We start from the raw sequence: 18,733 nt of genomic DNA on the forward strand, positions 1-18,733 counted from the left end.
CGTGCCCGGCTCTCCGGGACCGCCGGGAGCTGTAGTCTTGCCGTAGTCCCGCCGCGATCCCGCCGCAGTCCTGCCGCCGCTGGGAGCTGTAGTCCCGCCGCCGGCGCGGGTTTAAAGGTCCGGCGGGGCGCTCCCCCTGCCCTGCCCATGTCTCTCCTCGCCGCCGCCGTCGCGCAGTCGCTGCCCGGCTCCGCGCGCGGGGCAGGTACGAGACCGCGGCGGGGCGGCCGAGCGGGGTCTGCGGGGGAGGGTTCGCGCCCGGCGGCTGCTGCCCCTCCTGCCGTCCCCCGCCGCCGGCCGGGACCCTCGCGGGTGGAGGGAGGGAGGGAGAGGCTGGGCCGCCTGCTCTGCCCCGTCCCCGCTCCCGCAGGGACCCCTCGGGCAGGAGCATCTCCCGGTCCCTCCCTGCCGAACAGGTGCAGGCGGCCCCCGCCGCTGCTTGGCCCCGGGCCCCGCGGGCTGCCCTCAGGGCGGAGGGGACCCTGCCGGCTGCCAGCCCCGACCCGGCTGCCCAGAAGGGCGGTGGCTGGAGCGGTGGAAGGGAAATTAATCCGTTTCAGTGGTGGTGTTGTCGATGACAAGGACAAGCGCCCTTGTAAGTGGGACTTGGTGCTCGATGGAGGCCCGGTGACCACTGGCTTCTGTGTGCAAGTGGGGTGAGGGATGGCACGGCCAGTGGTAATGGCTAAAGCTCTCTTTTGGTGGTGTGGGAAAAAAAATCTTTCTAAGGTGCTTTTAGAATTTGTTGTATGTTCAGAAGTCAATGTAGAGCATCACAATCTGAAAAACTGGAAATTTAGAAGCTGAAGAGCCTTTATAGAGCAAAGAGGTGGATCTGGAAAGAAGTTGCCTTTCCAATGATCTCCACCATGGGTGTTTGTCTCCTGCCTTCATGTCACGCTCCTGAAGCAAAGGCAATAGTTCTGTTTGTCAGAGGCTGTTGTGACATGACAGATTCTTGGAAAGACTGCTTAGTATAAATCAACTTTTAATTTTCCTTTTCAGGTTATATTTTTAAAGAATAGTGCTTACTTGCTATATGAAACTAGTTCCTGTACCTTGTGCGAATTGCACTGCAGTTGCTGTTCAAGGTTGCAATTTACAGGGCCAAGCCCCGGGTGCAGCTGTGCAGCTGCACCAACCTAGAGCTATTCTTGGCTGAGATCAAGCTTTTGCTTGTATGTGACAACAGACATCAGGTGTAACAGGAAGGCAAGTTTAGGGAATATACTGGATTCTTTGGCTCTGCTCCCTTAGCTAAGGACAAATCGTTCTGGTTTTGAGAGTCTTTGGGGAGAGAAAATTGTTGTCAATATGTGTGTAAAACACCTGGCCTTGGACCTGTAAGCAGTATTATGTGCATAGTAGTAAGTAGTGTATAGTAGTAAGGGTGTTGTTTATTTTCTAATTGCTACAAATATCATAAAGAGGAATGCTGAAGTATTTACAGAGATGTAGATATTCCTTTCAGGAGGTATAGAAACAGGTAGGAAGAAGGCACTGACATCCTGTCCCAGAAAATTTCTTTTGTTCTTATACTTGGGGCCATAAAATTCACTGCTGAGTCCAACTGAGGAGTGTTGGATGTACAGTGGCCTGAGTAAACCACATGGGCATGACCTCCTGGAAGAGATCCTAATACACACTGTCCCAATTACAGCTGTCCGTGGCATGTAAGAGCACTATTGGATATCAAGTGTTTCTGGTTCCTATTCTTGGTCTGGACTAAGATCATTGCCTAATGGCCAGAACATTGAGCAGCTAGGCTAGCCTAGTTTAGGTTATTTATATTTATTCTGAAGTGTTACAAATGGAAAGAGGGAAGCTGGTTTTATTTCTAGGAGTATGTGGTTTGTGCAATTTCTGTATTTTTGCTTTGGTGTTGAAAGGATATGCTGGTTGCCTGCCATTTATGATAAAGGTCATAGTGGCTAATAATAGATGTGAAGAATATTTACCTGAAGAAATGGAACCAGAACCCAGGAGCACTTGGCTACCATTTGAGGCTATAGAACTGTCTGTAACAAAGATGACTGATTTGCTCTACCACTGGCAAAGAAAGGTATGACAAGACTGGAATGGACAAAACTTGAATATCAGGTCAAATAGTGAACAGTCAGTAGGTTTGGACTTTTTTTCAATTTAATATTTTTTCCAAACATGAAAAATAAAAATGTAATAGGATACATAAAAGCATAATTGGACAAGCTTTAGTGGTTTCAAACTAAAAGACAGTAGATTTAGATTGAACATAAGGAACGAATCTTTTACTATGAGAGTGGCAAAATACTGGCACAGATTGTCCAGAGAGAGGGTAGATTCCTTGTTCCTGGAAACATTTAAGGTCAGGTTAAGCAACTTGATCTGGTTGAAGACATCCCTCAGTGCAGGGAGGTTGGACTATAGGAGCTTTAAAGGTCTTTTACAGCACAAAGCATTCTATAATGGCAGACCCCTTAACATCCCATAAATAGCTTAAAGATTCTGAAATCCAAAAACTGATTTGTGGAAACTGTTGGACAGCTTGGGATATATGTTCTTTATCCGCTCTTTCCAGAATCAAAGTGTGATCCTAAAATACAAATATTACCAACTGGTTTTGAATTTGTCAAAAAACACTTCCTTACTTCCAGACAGAGCAAGAATTGTCATTTTATCCTTCTCTATTCTCTTTAACAAGACTGGATATGCAGCTGCTCTATTAAAATGCTTGCTTTATTCTCCCCTACAATCACCTCCTTCACTCTCCCTCATCCTCCTTTTCTTTTTATTTTCTTTCTGCTTTTTGTTCTTTATACTTCCTTCTTTGCATTGGCAGTTTCCACTGTAAGTCTCAGATTGCCTCTTGCATTTTGTTTTCATTTTTTAACTATTGCTTCCTATATCATCCCTTAATAGATCCTTCTTTCTTTCTTCCTTCCATTTCTCTGATGTTCACTGCACTCTGCCTCACTCTGTCATCTCTTACCTGCGCCTGGCAGTGAGTGGCTACATTTGAGCCGAGAGAAGTCTCCTGGGAGCAGGCTCTGTTTGGCCAGTGCAGAGTGAGGGAAAGTGGCTGCTCTTCCTGGAGCTCTGCCACAGCTCAGCTCCCAGACACTGACTGGAGGTAGCAGCCATTTTAAGTAAATTAAGTAGAACTGCGCATTTGAAGGCAAGTATAGAACTTAATGAAAATCACCAAATATAAGCTATTTAGGGCTTAAAATTGACTCCCAAAATTGGCTATCAGATTTACTTCAAAATATCAGCTTTTAAAGATATGAAATGGTTTGATAACAAATGTATGCAGATTTAAGCTTAATAAAGAAGCTGACAAGCAAGTACTGGAAGAATGACATGGAGGTAGATTAAATATATATGTATAGATGACTATTTCAGTGAGACCTGGAAAAGAGGACAAATACATAAGAAGCTGTACCTTTATATGGTTCTTCTGAACTTGCAGTATTAAAACTGTGGAAATTATTAGCTGTTTACAATAAAGCTAAGTAATCTGGCAATATAGGAATATTCTATTTTGGCAAATCTAAATATTAACTGCTATGATAGTGATGTGTAAAATTGAATTACAAGATCAGTTAGGCATTTTTCATTTACTTGGTTCCATTTTTTAAAAGATAAGTAGCCCTTAGTCTAAAATGAAATGAATCTAAGTCAAAAAAGGTGTTTCTACAATGAAACTTGGGGTTTTTTTCAGTACTGTAACACTTCATTTTAACCTTCAAGCCAGCTGGAATAGTCACTTTCTGTCAAAAAAACTAGCATGGTTTGTTAGTCACAGGAGGTGTAAAGAGGCTTAAATTGCTTCATAATGAATTGCTTAAAAAAATACACCTTATACAATGTTAATTGAATTAGCTTGGTTTATTCTGGTCCTTTTTTACATTTATTTCTTTGGAACTGGCCCAGGTCAAATGATTCATATAGCAGATTGAATTAAGCTCTTGTGTTCTGATTCAGCTGTTGTTACTATCTTTTAACTTCCAGTTATGAGGGAGCTGGTGGCTGGAAACAAACAAACAAAAATTATTCTATTAGCTAGTTGATTGGAAACTCTCTTTACATCTTTATTTTCTTTAGTTCTGGAGTGCTTTTCTTTATCCTAATGTTTGATCTATCAAGTGAAACTGTTTCCTGGGAAGAACTGACAGAAACAGTGCGGTCCCTTGCATGTGAATCCTCAAATCATCTGAAAAGCAATAACCCACAAGTAAATAGGGACATAAAGGAGGGCATAGAATGCGTAGAGCGAGCCCTTTGAGAGGTGGGATAGTTCATAAAATTAAGTATTTTCTGTCGCTGTAAGAAAAACGTTTTGCTGCCTTTAATGATTCAGAGTAGCACAAACAGGTTAGAGCAAGTGTTGAGAAACTCTTAATTACACAGTTGATTTAGGGCAGGCAGACCAGACAGTCCAACATAAACAGAGTGCAGAAAGCAGAGACGTAAGTGTTGGAACAACTCACTTTCAACTGCCCTAATTTATTTTTCTCAGCTTTAGTCATCTCTCTTTCATGCACAAAGCTATGCATATTTCATCGTTGGAAAATCAGCCTGCACTTTTATTAAACACTGTTATTTTCACACTTCTGATTTCAACAGTGTATTTCCTTATGAGCATTACTGTTTGGTCTGAATAATTAGTATTACGAATTACCCAGAATAAATATGCAGAATAATTCATGGACTAGTGCAAAACAGAACACCAAGTGTCCGTGAATGAAATTCTGAGAATTTTACCTGACCTACATGAATGATCACTATATTAATATCTTATGAGAGGAACTCCTGTCAGGCTGTGTATTGATGGGGAGGCTGGATTATGTAGATGGTGGGTAGTGAAAGGGAGGGAGGTGAAGTGTGGCACCACCATGTACAGAATAGATGGAATGTTAAATAGTAACATTCACACCTTGATTTTCTTCTGAGCAGCTTTTTTTTTTTTTTTGATTTATTTTTAAATTTTCATACTTGACCTATTTGTGTTTGAGTTTCAGAATATATTTAGAAATTATATTATGGCACATGATTATTTAATATATTCTTCAGCTAAGCAACGTGGCATGATTTCCTTTGTAATAGCTGTAAACTTTATAGCTGGTATGAGCTTATAATTAATTTCTTATGCTAGGAGTTTGTAAGGGAAGTGTGGAAATACTGGAACTATTTCTTTGTCTAGCAATTGTTTGGAATAGGTGGCTATTTGATCTGGGCTTCTAAATCAAACTATTTAAAAGCGCATGTTTAGTTAGTCACTTTCAGCTCAGTCTGACAGATATTTCCTCAGAGCTGATGATTCAGATTGCAGCAGTTTTCCCTGGGAAGAGGGAGTGTGCCCGTATTTTTTTTTCCCTGTCGAGCTCTCTTCCTTTCAGGAAGCAGCAGTGCAATGCTGTCTATCGGTAAGACTTCAAACCCCATGATTCCATGGGAGAGCATGCGCTGAAAGCTTCCAGTTGTCAAAGTGCTCTTGCCAGACTGGTCGACTATTTGTCATATACTAAACCTGAAAGAAGAAAATAAATATACTGTCCTTTTTTTGATATTTAAATACAGAAAATCCGAAGGTAACTGTTCCTTAAACGTTTCTGTGTTGGCTGCGTGGGTTTCTGCATGCAAATGGATCTGGTATTGCTATGGGGATATAGATTTCCTGTACTGGATTGTAAATTTGTACAAATACTTACACCAAATAATCAAGAGTACTGCATACTAGTCCCACATTAGACATTGGCTGGCCTGTCTTTCAAAGTAGTTTATTAACCAGTATTTTTTCATTTGGACTGGCTTCATTCATTAAAGGAAGGTCTTGACCTTGACAAGAGGTTGAACGGTGCAGTGATTTTTGCCTTTAAGAAGCAATATGGAAGGGAATGTGAATCACAGTCCTTAGGATAAAGTTCAAAACCAGCTAGCTAAGTCAAGGTGCATATTTGAAGCAACTGCTGTACTAGCCACTATAGATAACCTGGTGACTAACTAATTTAAATATAACTTTATTGATGACAGAATTTTAACATTTCAGCTGCTGTGTTTTTCTCTCTAAATGTATTTTTATACTGATAGGTCAGACCCAGGGGAGAGGGATATACATAATCTTTTTCTCCCTCTGATGTGGAGTCATCAGTAGTTTTATGTAGCCTTAGGAGTAATACTGATGTGGGTAGAAGTGAAGCTAATGGAAAGTTACACAGACAGAGCTTGGTGTATTGTGGTTTACTGCAGTATTGCTTTAAAATGCCTTGCAAGGTTTTCTGCACTCCCAGCAGCAGCAGCAGCACTGCCTGGAACAGATGCAATGGTTTACCCCGTCCTTAGGAGCTTAATGTTGTCTCACAGCATGGTCTGCTCAGGAAGCCTTGCTGCTCACTTTACATATTGAACTGGTAAATCAGGGGGAGCATAAGCAGTAACTTACTAGATACCAGAAACCTCTCCTGGAATTCATTTTAACCAAAATGTGTGTGCATGCCTCAGAAGATATTTAAAGGAAAGAACAAAAATTGTAAGATACACCTGGACCATTTGATGTCAGAAAGGACAGTGTAGACAGTTTCACACTTTGCCGCCTTTCTTAAACAGTTAATTGATTTGGCTATACATTGTTACCTTACAAAAACAATCCTAAAAAATACAGTCTTTGCCATGTAAATGTCATATGATTAACTCAATAGCAATGCAGTTAGGTATTCAGCGATGGCCATCTTTGGCATAGTTACTCAATAAAAGTAAGTGATTTGGGACACATTTAAAATATTTTTGAGATTAAGAATGATCTCCTCAATAGAATAAAAGCCTGCAAAATGTGGAGGTTCCTGTTGTGATTTCATACAATTGCTGTTCATTGATGTCTGTATTGTTAATACTATTGGGTCTCAAAATCATTATAAAATTATGTGATCTGCCCTGTTTCATATGGAGCACATTTTCTAGCATATATAAGCCTCAACCATTCCGTACACATTTCCTTTCTGAAGTTTGAACTTATGTATTGATTTAGCAAATAATTTGCAACACTTGTCCTTGTCTTGCACATATAAAGATGATTTTTAACATGCAGCATGTCTGTATTGTAAATGTTTCGATTTCCCCTGGTTTTATATTTCATTTGAAAGCATTAGAAAGATCACAGTCTAATAATATCTCCCCGGTCTGCTGATTTAGACCCTACGGTTTTCTAATGGAGAAATCACCGATGATTTCATATGTATGTGTATAAATAGAGCGGGTGTGTGTATAAATAGAGCGAGTAGATAGCTATACCTTCAAGTAAAGGACTGCTTTGATGTAAAATAGCAATTTACGCGGAGAGATGGTAAGGTCACCGAAGGCAAATCCAACACCCATGGTTGGCTTTGTACGCGAAGTGTCTCCGCCCCCCGGCCCCCCTTCCCGGCTGTGCCATCGCCTCGGCTGCCCGGAGCCGGCTGCGCGCAGGGACGGGCAGGAAGCGATTGTGCAGCGAGGAGCCGCTCCCGCATCGGCGAGCGTTCGTCCCTGTGCGCTTTCGCTCTGATCAGCCTCAATCACTGCAAGCTTGCTTGTTCATTAAGGAAAATCGGTACCCGGCTCCTTTAAAGGTCCCCTAATAGAAAAGGGGGTGGAGAAGAGCGAAGACTGGTGTCTTTTTAACCTTGCTGAAGGACGCAGCAGTATTTATTGACGTATGCAAATAACTAGGGGGAGGAGGTGGAGGAGGAGGGTGCTTGGAAAAACAGGAACCAGAATCAGTTTCTCATTGCAGGGTGAGAGCTCTGAGTTCCGGTGTAAGAGAAAAGAGACGTGGCGAAATTGCTGTATATCTCTGCCCTATAAGCACATCTCTCATTTAGATTGAAGGGAAACAAGGCATCAAAAAGGGTGAAGCATCTTAAAAAATATTTTAAGGGCAATCCAGCACGATCAAAGGTTACATATTCCTAAATGGGGGAGGGGGAAGATTACGCGGGTTTGCCTTGCAATATGCTGTAGCACAGTACTAGCAATAGGACGAGATTTTTGGCTGGCAAATGATTAAAACAGACTGGCTTGTGGTATGAATGACAATGCTAATAATCTGTCTTTGTGGTTTTTTCCCCTACTGTTTCAGCTGCGCAAACCATGCAGGATGATTTACTGATGGACAAAAGCAAAGCCCAGCCCCAGCAGCAGCGGCAGCAGCAGCAGCAGCAAGATCCAAACTCAGCAGAAGCCCCCTCTACACCCATCTCGTCGGAGACACCCAAACCAGAAGACAACAGTTCAGTGACTAGTATCGGCACATCGGCTCCTTCCCAAAATAGCAAGGAGAAGATGCAGATGGAGTCTCCCATTTTGCCTGGCTTGAGCTTTCACCAGCCTCAACAAGAACCTGCAGCCGGCACCTCCTTGTCTCCCTCGTTTGGCAGCACCTGGTCTACAGGGACCACAAACACGGTGGATGATAGCTTTTTCCAAGGGATTACTCCAGTCAATGGGACAATGCTTTTCCAGAATTTTCCACACCATGTCAACCCTGTATTTGGTGGCACTTTCTCACCTCAGATTGGCCTAGCTCAGACTCAACACCACCAACATCAGCAGCAGCAGCAGCAAGCTCAGCAGCAGCAGCAGCAGCGGAGGTCACCTGTGAGTCCTAATCAGGCACCTTTTGCCCAGAGAAATGCTGCTTACAGCCATCAGCCCATCATGACCAGCAAACCGTCTTCCTCCTCTGCCTCTTCTTCTTCCTCCTCCAGCTGGAATAACCATCAAAACGCAGCTTGGAGTACACCTTCCAACCCTTGGGGTGGGCTGCAGGCTGGTAGGGACCCTCGAAGGGCAGTTGGAGTGGGGGTTGGCGTGGGAGTGGGAGTCGGTGTGCCCTCCCCCCTCAATCCCATTTCACCCCTTAAAAAACCCTTCTCCAGCAATGTCATTGCCCCTCCGAAGTTCCCACGGGCTGCACCCTTAACCCCCAAATCCTGGATGGAAGACAACGCGTTCAGGACGGACAATGGCAACAATCTGTTGCCTTTTCAGGTAAATGACTACACGCACCTTCTGCATGATGACAGCTATCACAAATTTCTGTTTTTTGCAGGGCTGTGTTTCATGTTACTGTTCTCAGTGGCACCTCCATAACTCACGTTTTCATCAAATAGTCGCCTTTCATGAAAGAAGTGGGGTTGAACCTAGGGAGTGCATACACAAGGATTTCCAATTCTAGCTTAAGGTTTAAAGTCTTATTTTTCTTGTAGCTTATTGTTAAATGTGGTGTCTGGGGTTTTTTGTTGTTGCTTTTTGCTCTTTTTTTAGCATCTGAAAGGTAGCAGCCTTCATGAAAAACAGGTTTGGCAGACTGCATTCCCTTGGTGCTGTGTTAGAATTTTTTTCCTATTCTCCCATATTTGAGAGAGCTGAGATGTTGAAATTGCTGGTTCAGTTTTCTAACTGGGCTGTTAATTTTAACCAAAGATGCTTCTTGACCTGAAATTCAGTTAATTATTTTATCACCTTTGCAATAACTAATTGTCCTTATGTTGTGGTGGGATTTAACAGGGAGTCTGTTCACATAAGGCATCCATATGAAAAGCTGTGTACATCTAATACGTACACCCTGCTGTTATATTCACAGTGGACGTTTTGAATACATCTCGAAGCAGCGTGGGTGTGTATGGAAAGAGTGGCGTATCTGTCCTTTCCAGTAAGGAAATGCCTAATACAATTGACACGATTTAGAAATGGCAGGAAAGTATTGTATAAAATAAACCATTTTATGCTGTTCCGAATATTTGCAGAGAAAAGAGACAATAGGACACGACCTTCAGAGCCATATTGCAATGGAGTCTATTTACTAGCTACATAGCTCTGAAATATTTAAAGCTGCAGTGCCCTTCACTTTTTTTTTTTAAATCTATGACGACAAAGCAGATCAATTGCAGCTGAAACTGGGCCAAATGGAAGATTTGCAATTTTAATGCAGAATGAAACCTGTCATGGTGTGAAATCCATTTTAAGTTGGAAAAAAGCAGAGCTTGCACTTGCAGTTATATCTATACTAGGTGAAGTGAATCTCGGACCTTTTCTAGGTTAGCTGTTTTGGTGTCAGACAAGTCAAAATTTTCTGCTTTGAAATACAGTTAAATTATTCATATATGCTTGGTCTTTGGGTAGTTGTTTTCTCAAGAAAGTATTACCTCTCAAACATCTTTAATTTACCAATTTGGTAAGAATGGCATTTAGATTGATATTTAGTTTTAGAAACACAGTAAAAAAAGAAATCAAACAAATGCATCCCCACCCCTATTATTTTAGGAGACTGTTGAAGTAAAACATATGCACTTTCCAGTCCTATTCAAAGAGGACATCTTATAGTCAGCCCTGAAATTTCATTTTGCTGCTTCATTCTGTTTAAAGGGAGAGTTGCAATTTTTTTATTGGCTGCCCTAAATGAAGGTGGAGTGGCTTCTGGTGAGCTGCTGGTTAATGTCTCTGAAGCACTGAAGGCTGGAGGAGGAATACACTTTAGACACAATGCGCCTGCTGTAAATACTATGTTGCACCAGAGCACAGTACCACAAAAGCTAATAGCTCCCAGTCATTTTTTAGAAGTGGGAAATGTGTGTCAATTTACAAGTATTCTGAATTGTCTACATGTAAGACATTACAAATCTTGGTATATTTGAATTAGTAGTGGAAACAAAAGTAGATGGTCTTATTTCTGTGGTTTGGTTAGTGAGATACATCTTTAATGAATACAGAACTTTATTATTATGACTAAATTATCACAAATTAAACTGGCAGATATTTACTCATCACAAGGAAAAAAATAGCTAACTGCTTTTAAAGAAAAGTTCTTTTGAAATTAAGGTTTCAAAAAAACTAAACTATCAGCCAATATGTAAATTAGAAACTTGTTTTCTTCTCTGTGAATTTAACCTGGTATTTTCATGTTCAACTGAAAGCAAATGCGTAGGCTATTCTCAGCACCAGCTGGTATAACAGTCTGATTTCAGAGACTGAGAACACTTGTATTTTTTTTTTCCTATTAGGCTCCTTTTTTATTTAATGCAAGCTGCTGATTATTGCTTATTAAAAATTGTAATCTGGGTTACTGTTGATTGCTGCTATGGTTAATGAAATGCCAAAGACATCTTGAAACCATACTATTAGTAGGAGGCAACTGTTTAGTTGCGCTGATAAAAATGAAATTCAAATTAGTCTAAGATTTTAATATTTGCTGCCAAGGTTCTGGTTGTCTTTTTTCTTCTTCCCCTCACCCCTAAATTGGGCAATATGTTGACACAGTAAGTTCTGCTTGTCAGCACTATCAAGTAGTTCTGGCAGGTTTATCTGTTTACATCTGCCACCCTCCATAACTGTGTGGTTTTGAGCAACTTTAGAAATACCTTCCAGTAAACTTCCTAGCAACACACTTATGTACATTAGCAAGTTCTTTGTGTTAACCTGTTATTTTATGTTAGGATTATTAGGCTTTCTAGGAAAGAAGAAAGTTATTAATATGTTCACTGTTTGAAATAACATCAGGGAAAACCGTTTTGTAGTTCAGATCTTTGCAGTGATCAAAAATATTGATCAGAAAAGATCTGTAACTGAGATTTGTGTTCTGAGTCTGTAATATTTGAAGACAGTTGATACTCAGCTATTGATAGATCTTGTTCTAGGAAAAAATGTTCAATTTGAAAATACTCTTAAAACATGTATATAAAGCAATATGCTAGATATTTTCATCCCTTAATTTGAGTAATACTTTTGTGCATCTTGTATATCAAAACCAATTGGTGTCTGTCCCAAGGAGTTGTGCTGCAGAACATACCAGAAAATTCAAGATACCACTTGGTAGGAGCTCTGCTAGTGTTTACCTTGTGATTGGTGTGGAAAAGCCACTAAAAATACTTTGAGGGAGACTACATTCATACGCTCTGGAAAAAAAATCAACTGCAATGTATATTAAAAAAAAAATGTAGGTACACAGCTGATAGTTGAAAGGAAAAGGAGAAGCGATCAGTCTAGAATGAAATGTAATATAGCAAGGAAGAGTTGGAGACAAGATCATGGGAACAGGTGTGGAACTAGTCCAGAGAGGAAATACAAAAACATGGCTAGTTTGTTCTTCTGAGTATTTTTTGGCTTCTGAGTGGTTCAGGTGCAGGGTCTCTGCCTGTCATGTGGCAAGCAGTTGTGTTGTGCTATTATGTTAGGTGATCCTCAGCTCTGGCATTTGAGGCTGGCATTAACTGATTGTCCCTAGGATGCCATTCTCCCAGCAGTGGCTCAGTTCCATTTTCCAGCAGAGAGCTGGGGCTTGTACAGAACTCTTGTCATCTCCTGCTTCTGAGCTTCTCTTTCCCTTCACTTGTCTCAGGTAAATGATGTATTTCTCTCGGCTTTTGGCCAAGTGAAGATATTGGGACACAGTTTGTGGAGTTAGGATTCATGGTGCCTGAAATAGACCCTTGGAGGCAAGGATAAGAAATTCTCTTTGCAGGGAAGATAGAGAAGGAATGAAATGTTTGCAGACCAGTATTCTAATTAAGTATGTCTACCTTGCAGATTTTTAATTATAGCAACACTGTAACAATTTTCTGGAAACTGTGCTGAGTGTTGCAGTTTTCCAAGTAATGCTCTTTAGAAACAAAAAAATGCATTGCAGTTTGTGCTCTGAAGATTCTGGTATGCATCAAACCATTCTTGGCAGCTTTACTGATAAATATTACTCTAGCAGAAATAAAAAAAGTGGTGTTTATTGTGTATAAAGATAGTTTTAACATGCTGTCTTTTGCAGGGAGACTGAGAAAGGATTTCTGGGGAATTGTTTTGGTGTACTGTTTTTTACTTCATTGTTTTCAGTTGGCATTAGTCTGGACCAGATAAAATTTTAAGCTAAATTTAGGAATTATATGTAACTTCAATATTTAGTACTTAAACAAAATGCCAATTCTAACATGCAGTGAGTTTGTGTTTAAATATCAGTGCATATATATGTATAAGTATAGAGTTCAGGTATTGGAACATTCATGAATGTAACAATTAAAGTTCTGTGTTTATGAGTAAAGGAGCTTTACTGGCTAATACACTCTGGTGACTAATTTTAAAAACCTCTTTTAAATCTAGAGGGTTTTTTTCAGTCAGCAATAGTTGCATTTAAAGATTAATTTTTAAAACACTGTATTTCTTTAGTCCAAATTTGTCATTTTGGGCTCTAGCTTCTTCGCAGTTTAGTAGGTAACCAGTAAGTAGTGTTACTGTTACCATAAAAACTATTTCTTAACACGTAGTCCGGTGTTAATTTTTCTTGCATGATGATGCATAAGCACTGGCAGCCTGCAACTTTATGGGCAGAAAGGGAAAAAAAAAAAAAAAAGGAGGAAAGTACCTTGGTCTGCTTTTTTCCCCCCCAGCCTTTCATACATACTTCTGTTGGTACTATTAACTAGCACTGCTTGTAGCTAGATTCTGAATATTAAAATGTGGAAGCACATATTGTGGTATTTCAGTAGTCTTCCAGTGTAATAGACACAAGTGACACATGATGTTCTAAGTAGTTCTGAAGTATTTTATAATTTTTTGTTAGATTTTAAATTTGATTGAATTGTAAATATCTGCATTTTCAAATTAACTAAAACATAGTAATAGTACAAGGAAAATGCACATGGCTGTTTTATATTCAAAGTATGATGATTGAGCACTCACTGCTTATTGATCAGAGTTTTGATTTTAAGTAATCAATCATAGTTAATCTCTCAATGTAGAGCAAAGGTCTGAGTTCAGTAGGCAACTGATGTTCTGATCAATTCTACATAGACAGGACTTCTTTAAAGACATTAAAGGTATTAATATCAAACAGTGAATCAATAATTCTGTCTTAAAGATTTGATAAAAGATTTATCTTTCTCTGGGAGGATCAGTGGAAGGGAAAGGGCATGGAGTTAATTTTGCTATTTCCCCTCTTGGATTATCTCTCCCAGTTTACATCTATTTGCCTAGACTGCTTTTGTGAATGGAATGTAAGAGGAAGAAAGACCTGGAAAAGTAGTGTTTTCAGGTTCCCGTGGTTAAAAAAAGAGTTTGCTGAGTGAATAGTGAATATTTCCATTTGTTAGCTGTTGGTAAAATAGCTCTCCTTTCATTAAGGTCACTCAAAAGTAATGTCTAGCAGACCTGTACAAAGGGGAAGCTAAAATATAGCGCTGTTTAGTTTAAAGTTTGAAAGTGATCTTACCTTAAACAGTACACGTCTGAATTTTGCTTCTATTCTAGACTTCACAGTTTTTAGGCTATTGTGATATCTTACACATTCTGTACCTAAATTTAGGAGCACTACCATGTTTTGTTTCATTATTTTTTTAACTTAATTTTTCCATGTTTCACAAAAGTATTGCTTTTAAGCAGTTGTTAGAATGCTGCACATGCTAGTACTAAGCAGTTGTCTCAATAGTTAGAAGAATGTAAAATTTTTGTATATAGAATTAGATCTTAATTTGTGTAATCATTTTATTGTTGTGTGTAAATTTTAGAATTTAAAAAATGCAAGTTGTGAAAGGTCACAGAAACTTTGCTTGTGTTTGTTCAGACTTGGTCAACATTTTCATTTTCATAAGTTTCAGTTATATTATTCTGTCCTTTCCTACAAGCTACAAGTAACGTTTGTAAATCACAATTAATTGTTGTCTTCCTTTTCCTCCTTGTTGTGGAAAAGTGGCTTTGTCCCTTTATTGCATGTTTTTCAAGCTCATTCCAGAGATAGAGTTGACAGTTTTTCTAAGATCTTATAGGAGAGAAGCACTGTGCCAATCAGGATAGATACTGATCTGCTTTGCACAAGTGTTAGAAGGGATGATGTGAAGTCCATTCTACAGAGGTAAATAAGAGGCACAGAGTTGAGGAAATTTATTTTCTTCTCAATGCTCAATCTGATAAGACTAAAAAATTGTTTTTTTTTTTTCTGAAATATTTAGAATATAGGTATTTGAAAACAGAACATCCACTGCAGTCTCTTAAGTTTACTGTTTCTGTTAATCTCAAATTAGGCATGAAAAATTGAAGACAAAAATTGGTTCCTGTGAAAATTTTCAATTCCTGTTACATAGCAATTACTCAGGAATTAAGAATTTTTCATCAAGGAAAAGAAGCAAAATATTTCAATTCTTTGATACCAGCTTTTCCTTCAACTGTGTATGTTGTTCTCTGTACATCTTTAAGATTCTGGAAAAGTATTACTCCCGTTGTTCCTAATTCTTTTTTTTTGGATGACTTTGCAAAATATGCAAGAATTTGCAACAGTTTTCTTTTAAACTACTGTAGTCTAAATAAACTACTTAAGCAAAACTACAGATTCTGTTGCATGTTAGAATCATAAACTTCATGTCATTCATCACCCAAGTTAAGAAGCTTTTGATCAACTCTATAGTTCTTTGTTCTTGGTTTAACAAAGTTAATGAAAGTTATGTGTACAGAACACTGTCAATAGGTTTCAGTGGGCATGGCCCATTTTCTTTGTTTTATCCACCCTTGATCTGTTTTCAGCTGCTTTCAAACATCTATTCCTTCCTGTTCCTGAATTTTGATTTTTTTTTCAATGAGGCTTCTTGTTTGAGTTGGCCTCCCCTATTCCCTATTTCTGAGTCAAAGCTTCAGGTTACAGAGGAAAGCCCAATAAATCCCTGCAGTCATGTTCACTTAGTCTTGTGCAAAATTAATAGCATGAGGGGTTTTAAAAGTAGGTTTAATCAAATTCAGGGAGAATCGAATTTTCAGAAATACTGGCTAGAAGTTCTGAATGCTAGAAATTCAGACATTTTAACCATGTGCTAACTTAGTCTGAACATGCAGAACTGATTTTCTTTCCCCATGCCCAAACTGAGCTTCCAAAATGTATGACTTGGGATGGATTTTCACACAGATTGACAAAAAAACCACTTCTGACATAAATGAGAGAAGCGTTAATTTTGGCTTTACCATGGACTTTTTATATATGATTTTGTTTTATATCATAGTCATAAATGGATGCTGTGCTGAATTTCACCTTTTCAATGTAGAATTATTGTGAAGGTGCTCAGCTTAAAAAGATTAATCCTAAAAAGTTATTTTTGGCAACACTGTAGGCAACTTAAAGCTGATCATTTACTGAGAAATGTCAGACAACAAAGAAATTCACCCACCAAAGCTCTCTGGGTTTTATTCTCTGACTGAGGCTCTTTTTTTGCAAGTAAGACTCATTTCTTGAAGAAAGTCTTTGGAATTGTAGCTTCCCAAAATTGCTGAAATAAACAGAGCAAACATTTTGTTTTAAAACACTTGAGTGGTTAAATATTGTTTTGGATTAAATGAAAATTTCCTAATTCCTTGTTGAAAATGCTGCTTCATGCTGCTGAACTATCTTGCTTTGTGAAAGAGATGTGTTAAATGAATTAACATGGACGCAGCTAGTGTTACTCCCATTTACTGCATGACCTTAACATCTGTAAAGGGTTAACAAATTACTTATGTATTAACTGATTGTTAGCATGTTAACAGATGGCTTATAAGCAAATCTAATATCATCTATTGATGTGCTTAGTAAGTGTTAAGGTGTGTAATAACCAAGTGTGTAAAATATTTATAGCATGCTTTGTGGGTTTGAAATTTTTTAAAACTGCTTATAAAGATAACTTCCAGTTTTAAATCATGACACCCACAACAGTCTGACCTAATTATTTCACCTCACTAAAGAATTCTTTTGCTCATGTATTCTCTCCAGGATCATACTGTTTCGTCCTGTGACAATTGAAAAAAAAAAAAATTGAGAACAGTGAGACCTCTGATAGTAACTGAAAGGGTTTTTCTTAAAATTTACAAAGCCTGAAGTAGCAGGTGACTGTGTAGCAGGAAGACTAAGAAAGAAAAAGAGAGTAGAGGAAACAAAAGTCAGGAACAAGAAAAAGTAGGACTTTTATAGTACAGAATGGAAGGGGAGCTGTGGCATTTTCAAATATGGCAATGCAACATGACAATGTACCTGTTCACTTTCTGCAGATGAGAATCTCTGCAAATAAAATCTTGAAAAGTTTGGACCAGATTCAACATTTAGTGGTGAGGGTCCTCAGGTGGCTAATAAGTGAAGCTGTACCTGTGACTTCTGAGTAAAAAAATCATCCATAATTGTCAGCAGATTTTACAGGTGATGTTATGATGCAAGTTTCTGCAGACAGACTCATCTCCCTTGTCTAAACAGAAACACACTCTTCTTACATGGTTTTACAAAGTAGTAGGTTACTTATATAACAAATTTTTCTTGCTAGGCAAGGGAGAAGTACAGAATGTTGTGATTGCCATTCAAACTACTTGGAAATGGATTGTAGTCAATTTTACAGGTGTTTTGAAAAGCTTCACTTTTTTATAGGAACTGGAAAGTTTTCTTGCAAATTATTTTGCTCGCAGTAGCCTTGTTTGAATATAAACTTGAACTGATGAATGTCTCAAAATGTTGCTCAGTCCTTAGCTCCACTGGACATGTAGAGTAAGGAGAATTAATTTAAAAGAGCAAACACAGTGAAAGTAACTTTCTTAATGAATATAGACATGTATAGATGCAAAAGACAACCATATGAAATGCATAGTTTATCATACAACCTACAATTTTGTTTATCTTTTCACACATAACATTTATATTTGTGGTTTATAATTGTCCAGAAATCAACTAAAAAACTCCTGTATTTCTATTTTCTGTCTTTCTTACTGATTGATGAGGTCCTACTTTATGGTGGAGATTGAGTTCTTGAGGTCATGACCTTGTAGTTAGTGCTATTAAATATCAGTCTGCTTTGCTGTAGGTCTTCAGCTCTTTTTTATGATGAGCTTACCTCTTCTGGGTTGACGATCTTTTGTAAATATTGTTATTATGTTTCTACTTTAATAACCAACATTACTCATTTCAAGTATCTCAAGTGATCTCGATGAAACTGGTCTCAAGATTTGCCCTTAAGAAACTGCATTATTCACACTTCTTTAGCAGGTTCTGTTGAGCATTAGCAGTTCTTTCCCGTTTGGTCATTTTCTTACCTCAGTTGCACTGGTTACTTTTTGCCTCCATTTATGTGGTTATTTTGCCTGTAGCAGCATGTGAAATGCTCTGTGGAAGTCCTCCTTAGATCAACCATATCCTAATCTTTCAAGAAGCAGGAATCACCTTTTCCAAGATATTGTGTCAGTAATGCACAGTGCTACATTATTTCTGCACTGTACTTCCTAAGAGACAAAATCCTTGAATTTCCATCATTAAAGCTAGAAACAGTGTTTTGTCATCTGTAGTTTCATACCCTGCTGCAGTTATTGCAGTTCTTTAATTTTTATTTTGCTGCTCAGATATACACAGTACTGACATTGTTACTTGGACTAGCTTTAGTGGTTCCACTGACGGCCTTACTCACTCTGGATCCTTTTGATTACGATGTTGCCATGCTCCTCATCAGTTTCTGAGTGGGATAGATGATGCTGCTTTCTCTTACTATTTATCTGTCTTCTCTATTTACCCTTGTTTACCTGATTTTCCTCTATGAATGTGAAGAGCAGTTATGGAGGCTACATTATTTTCTCCTGACTTCTGGTGTTTTAATTTTTTTTGTCAGTCTCACTAGGGTTTTTCTAGACATTTGTTGTCAAAGATATTCATGCTGACCTTCTTACAGTTTCCCTAAATATGTGTAAGTGGCTGAACATCTTGGTTCTTTCCTTGTAGCAACATTTTCTTAGGCGCCTGTCAATTTTCATT

The 18,733-nt window shown here is 38.8% G+C and overlaps 1 protein-coding gene and 1 long non-coding RNA gene across 14 annotated transcripts in view; one reads left to right on the forward strand and one right to left on the reverse strand.

Annotated features, from left to right (window-relative positions):
• Nucleotides 1–44: 44 nt before the first annotated feature.
• The window catches only part of CPEB3 (cytoplasmic polyadenylation element binding protein 3), a 76,328-nt gene continuing 57,639 nt past the window's right edge, over nucleotides 45–18,733 (forward strand). For 4 of the 13 annotated variants that reach the window (XM_021536470.3, XM_085582563.1, XM_085582564.1 and 1 more), the window contains exons 1-2: nucleotides 7,609–7,748; nucleotides 8,093–9,003. In XM_021536470.3, coding sequence (XP_021392145.2) covers nucleotides 7,670–7,748; nucleotides 8,093–9,003 — 990 coding nt within the window. In that variant the 5' untranslated portion in view covers nucleotides 7,609–7,669. Of the gene's footprint in view, nucleotides 206–488; nucleotides 596–5,429; nucleotides 5,571–7,381; nucleotides 7,864–7,886; nucleotides 7,912–8,092; nucleotides 9,004–18,733 lie in introns of those variants that run through there. The other 9 variants (XM_021536469.4, XM_085582568.1, XM_021536466.3 and 6 more) reach the window with 8 other exon arrangements.
• LOC116183812 (uncharacterized) lies at nucleotides 3,849–7,393 on the reverse strand. Its single transcript, XR_004148509.3, has 2 exons — nucleotides 7,267–7,393; nucleotides 3,849–4,008 (listed from the first exon to the last, which is right to left on the reverse strand). It is a non-coding gene; the product is annotated as an uncharacterized LOC116183812 (long non-coding RNA).

Source organism: Lonchura striata, chromosome 6 (genome assembly GCF_050655825.1).
Source record: "Lonchura striata isolate lonStrDom1 chromosome 6, ASM5065582v1, whole genome shotgun sequence".
NCBI classification, from domain to species: domain Eukaryota; kingdom Metazoa; phylum Chordata; class Aves; order Passeriformes; family Estrildidae; genus Lonchura; species Lonchura striata.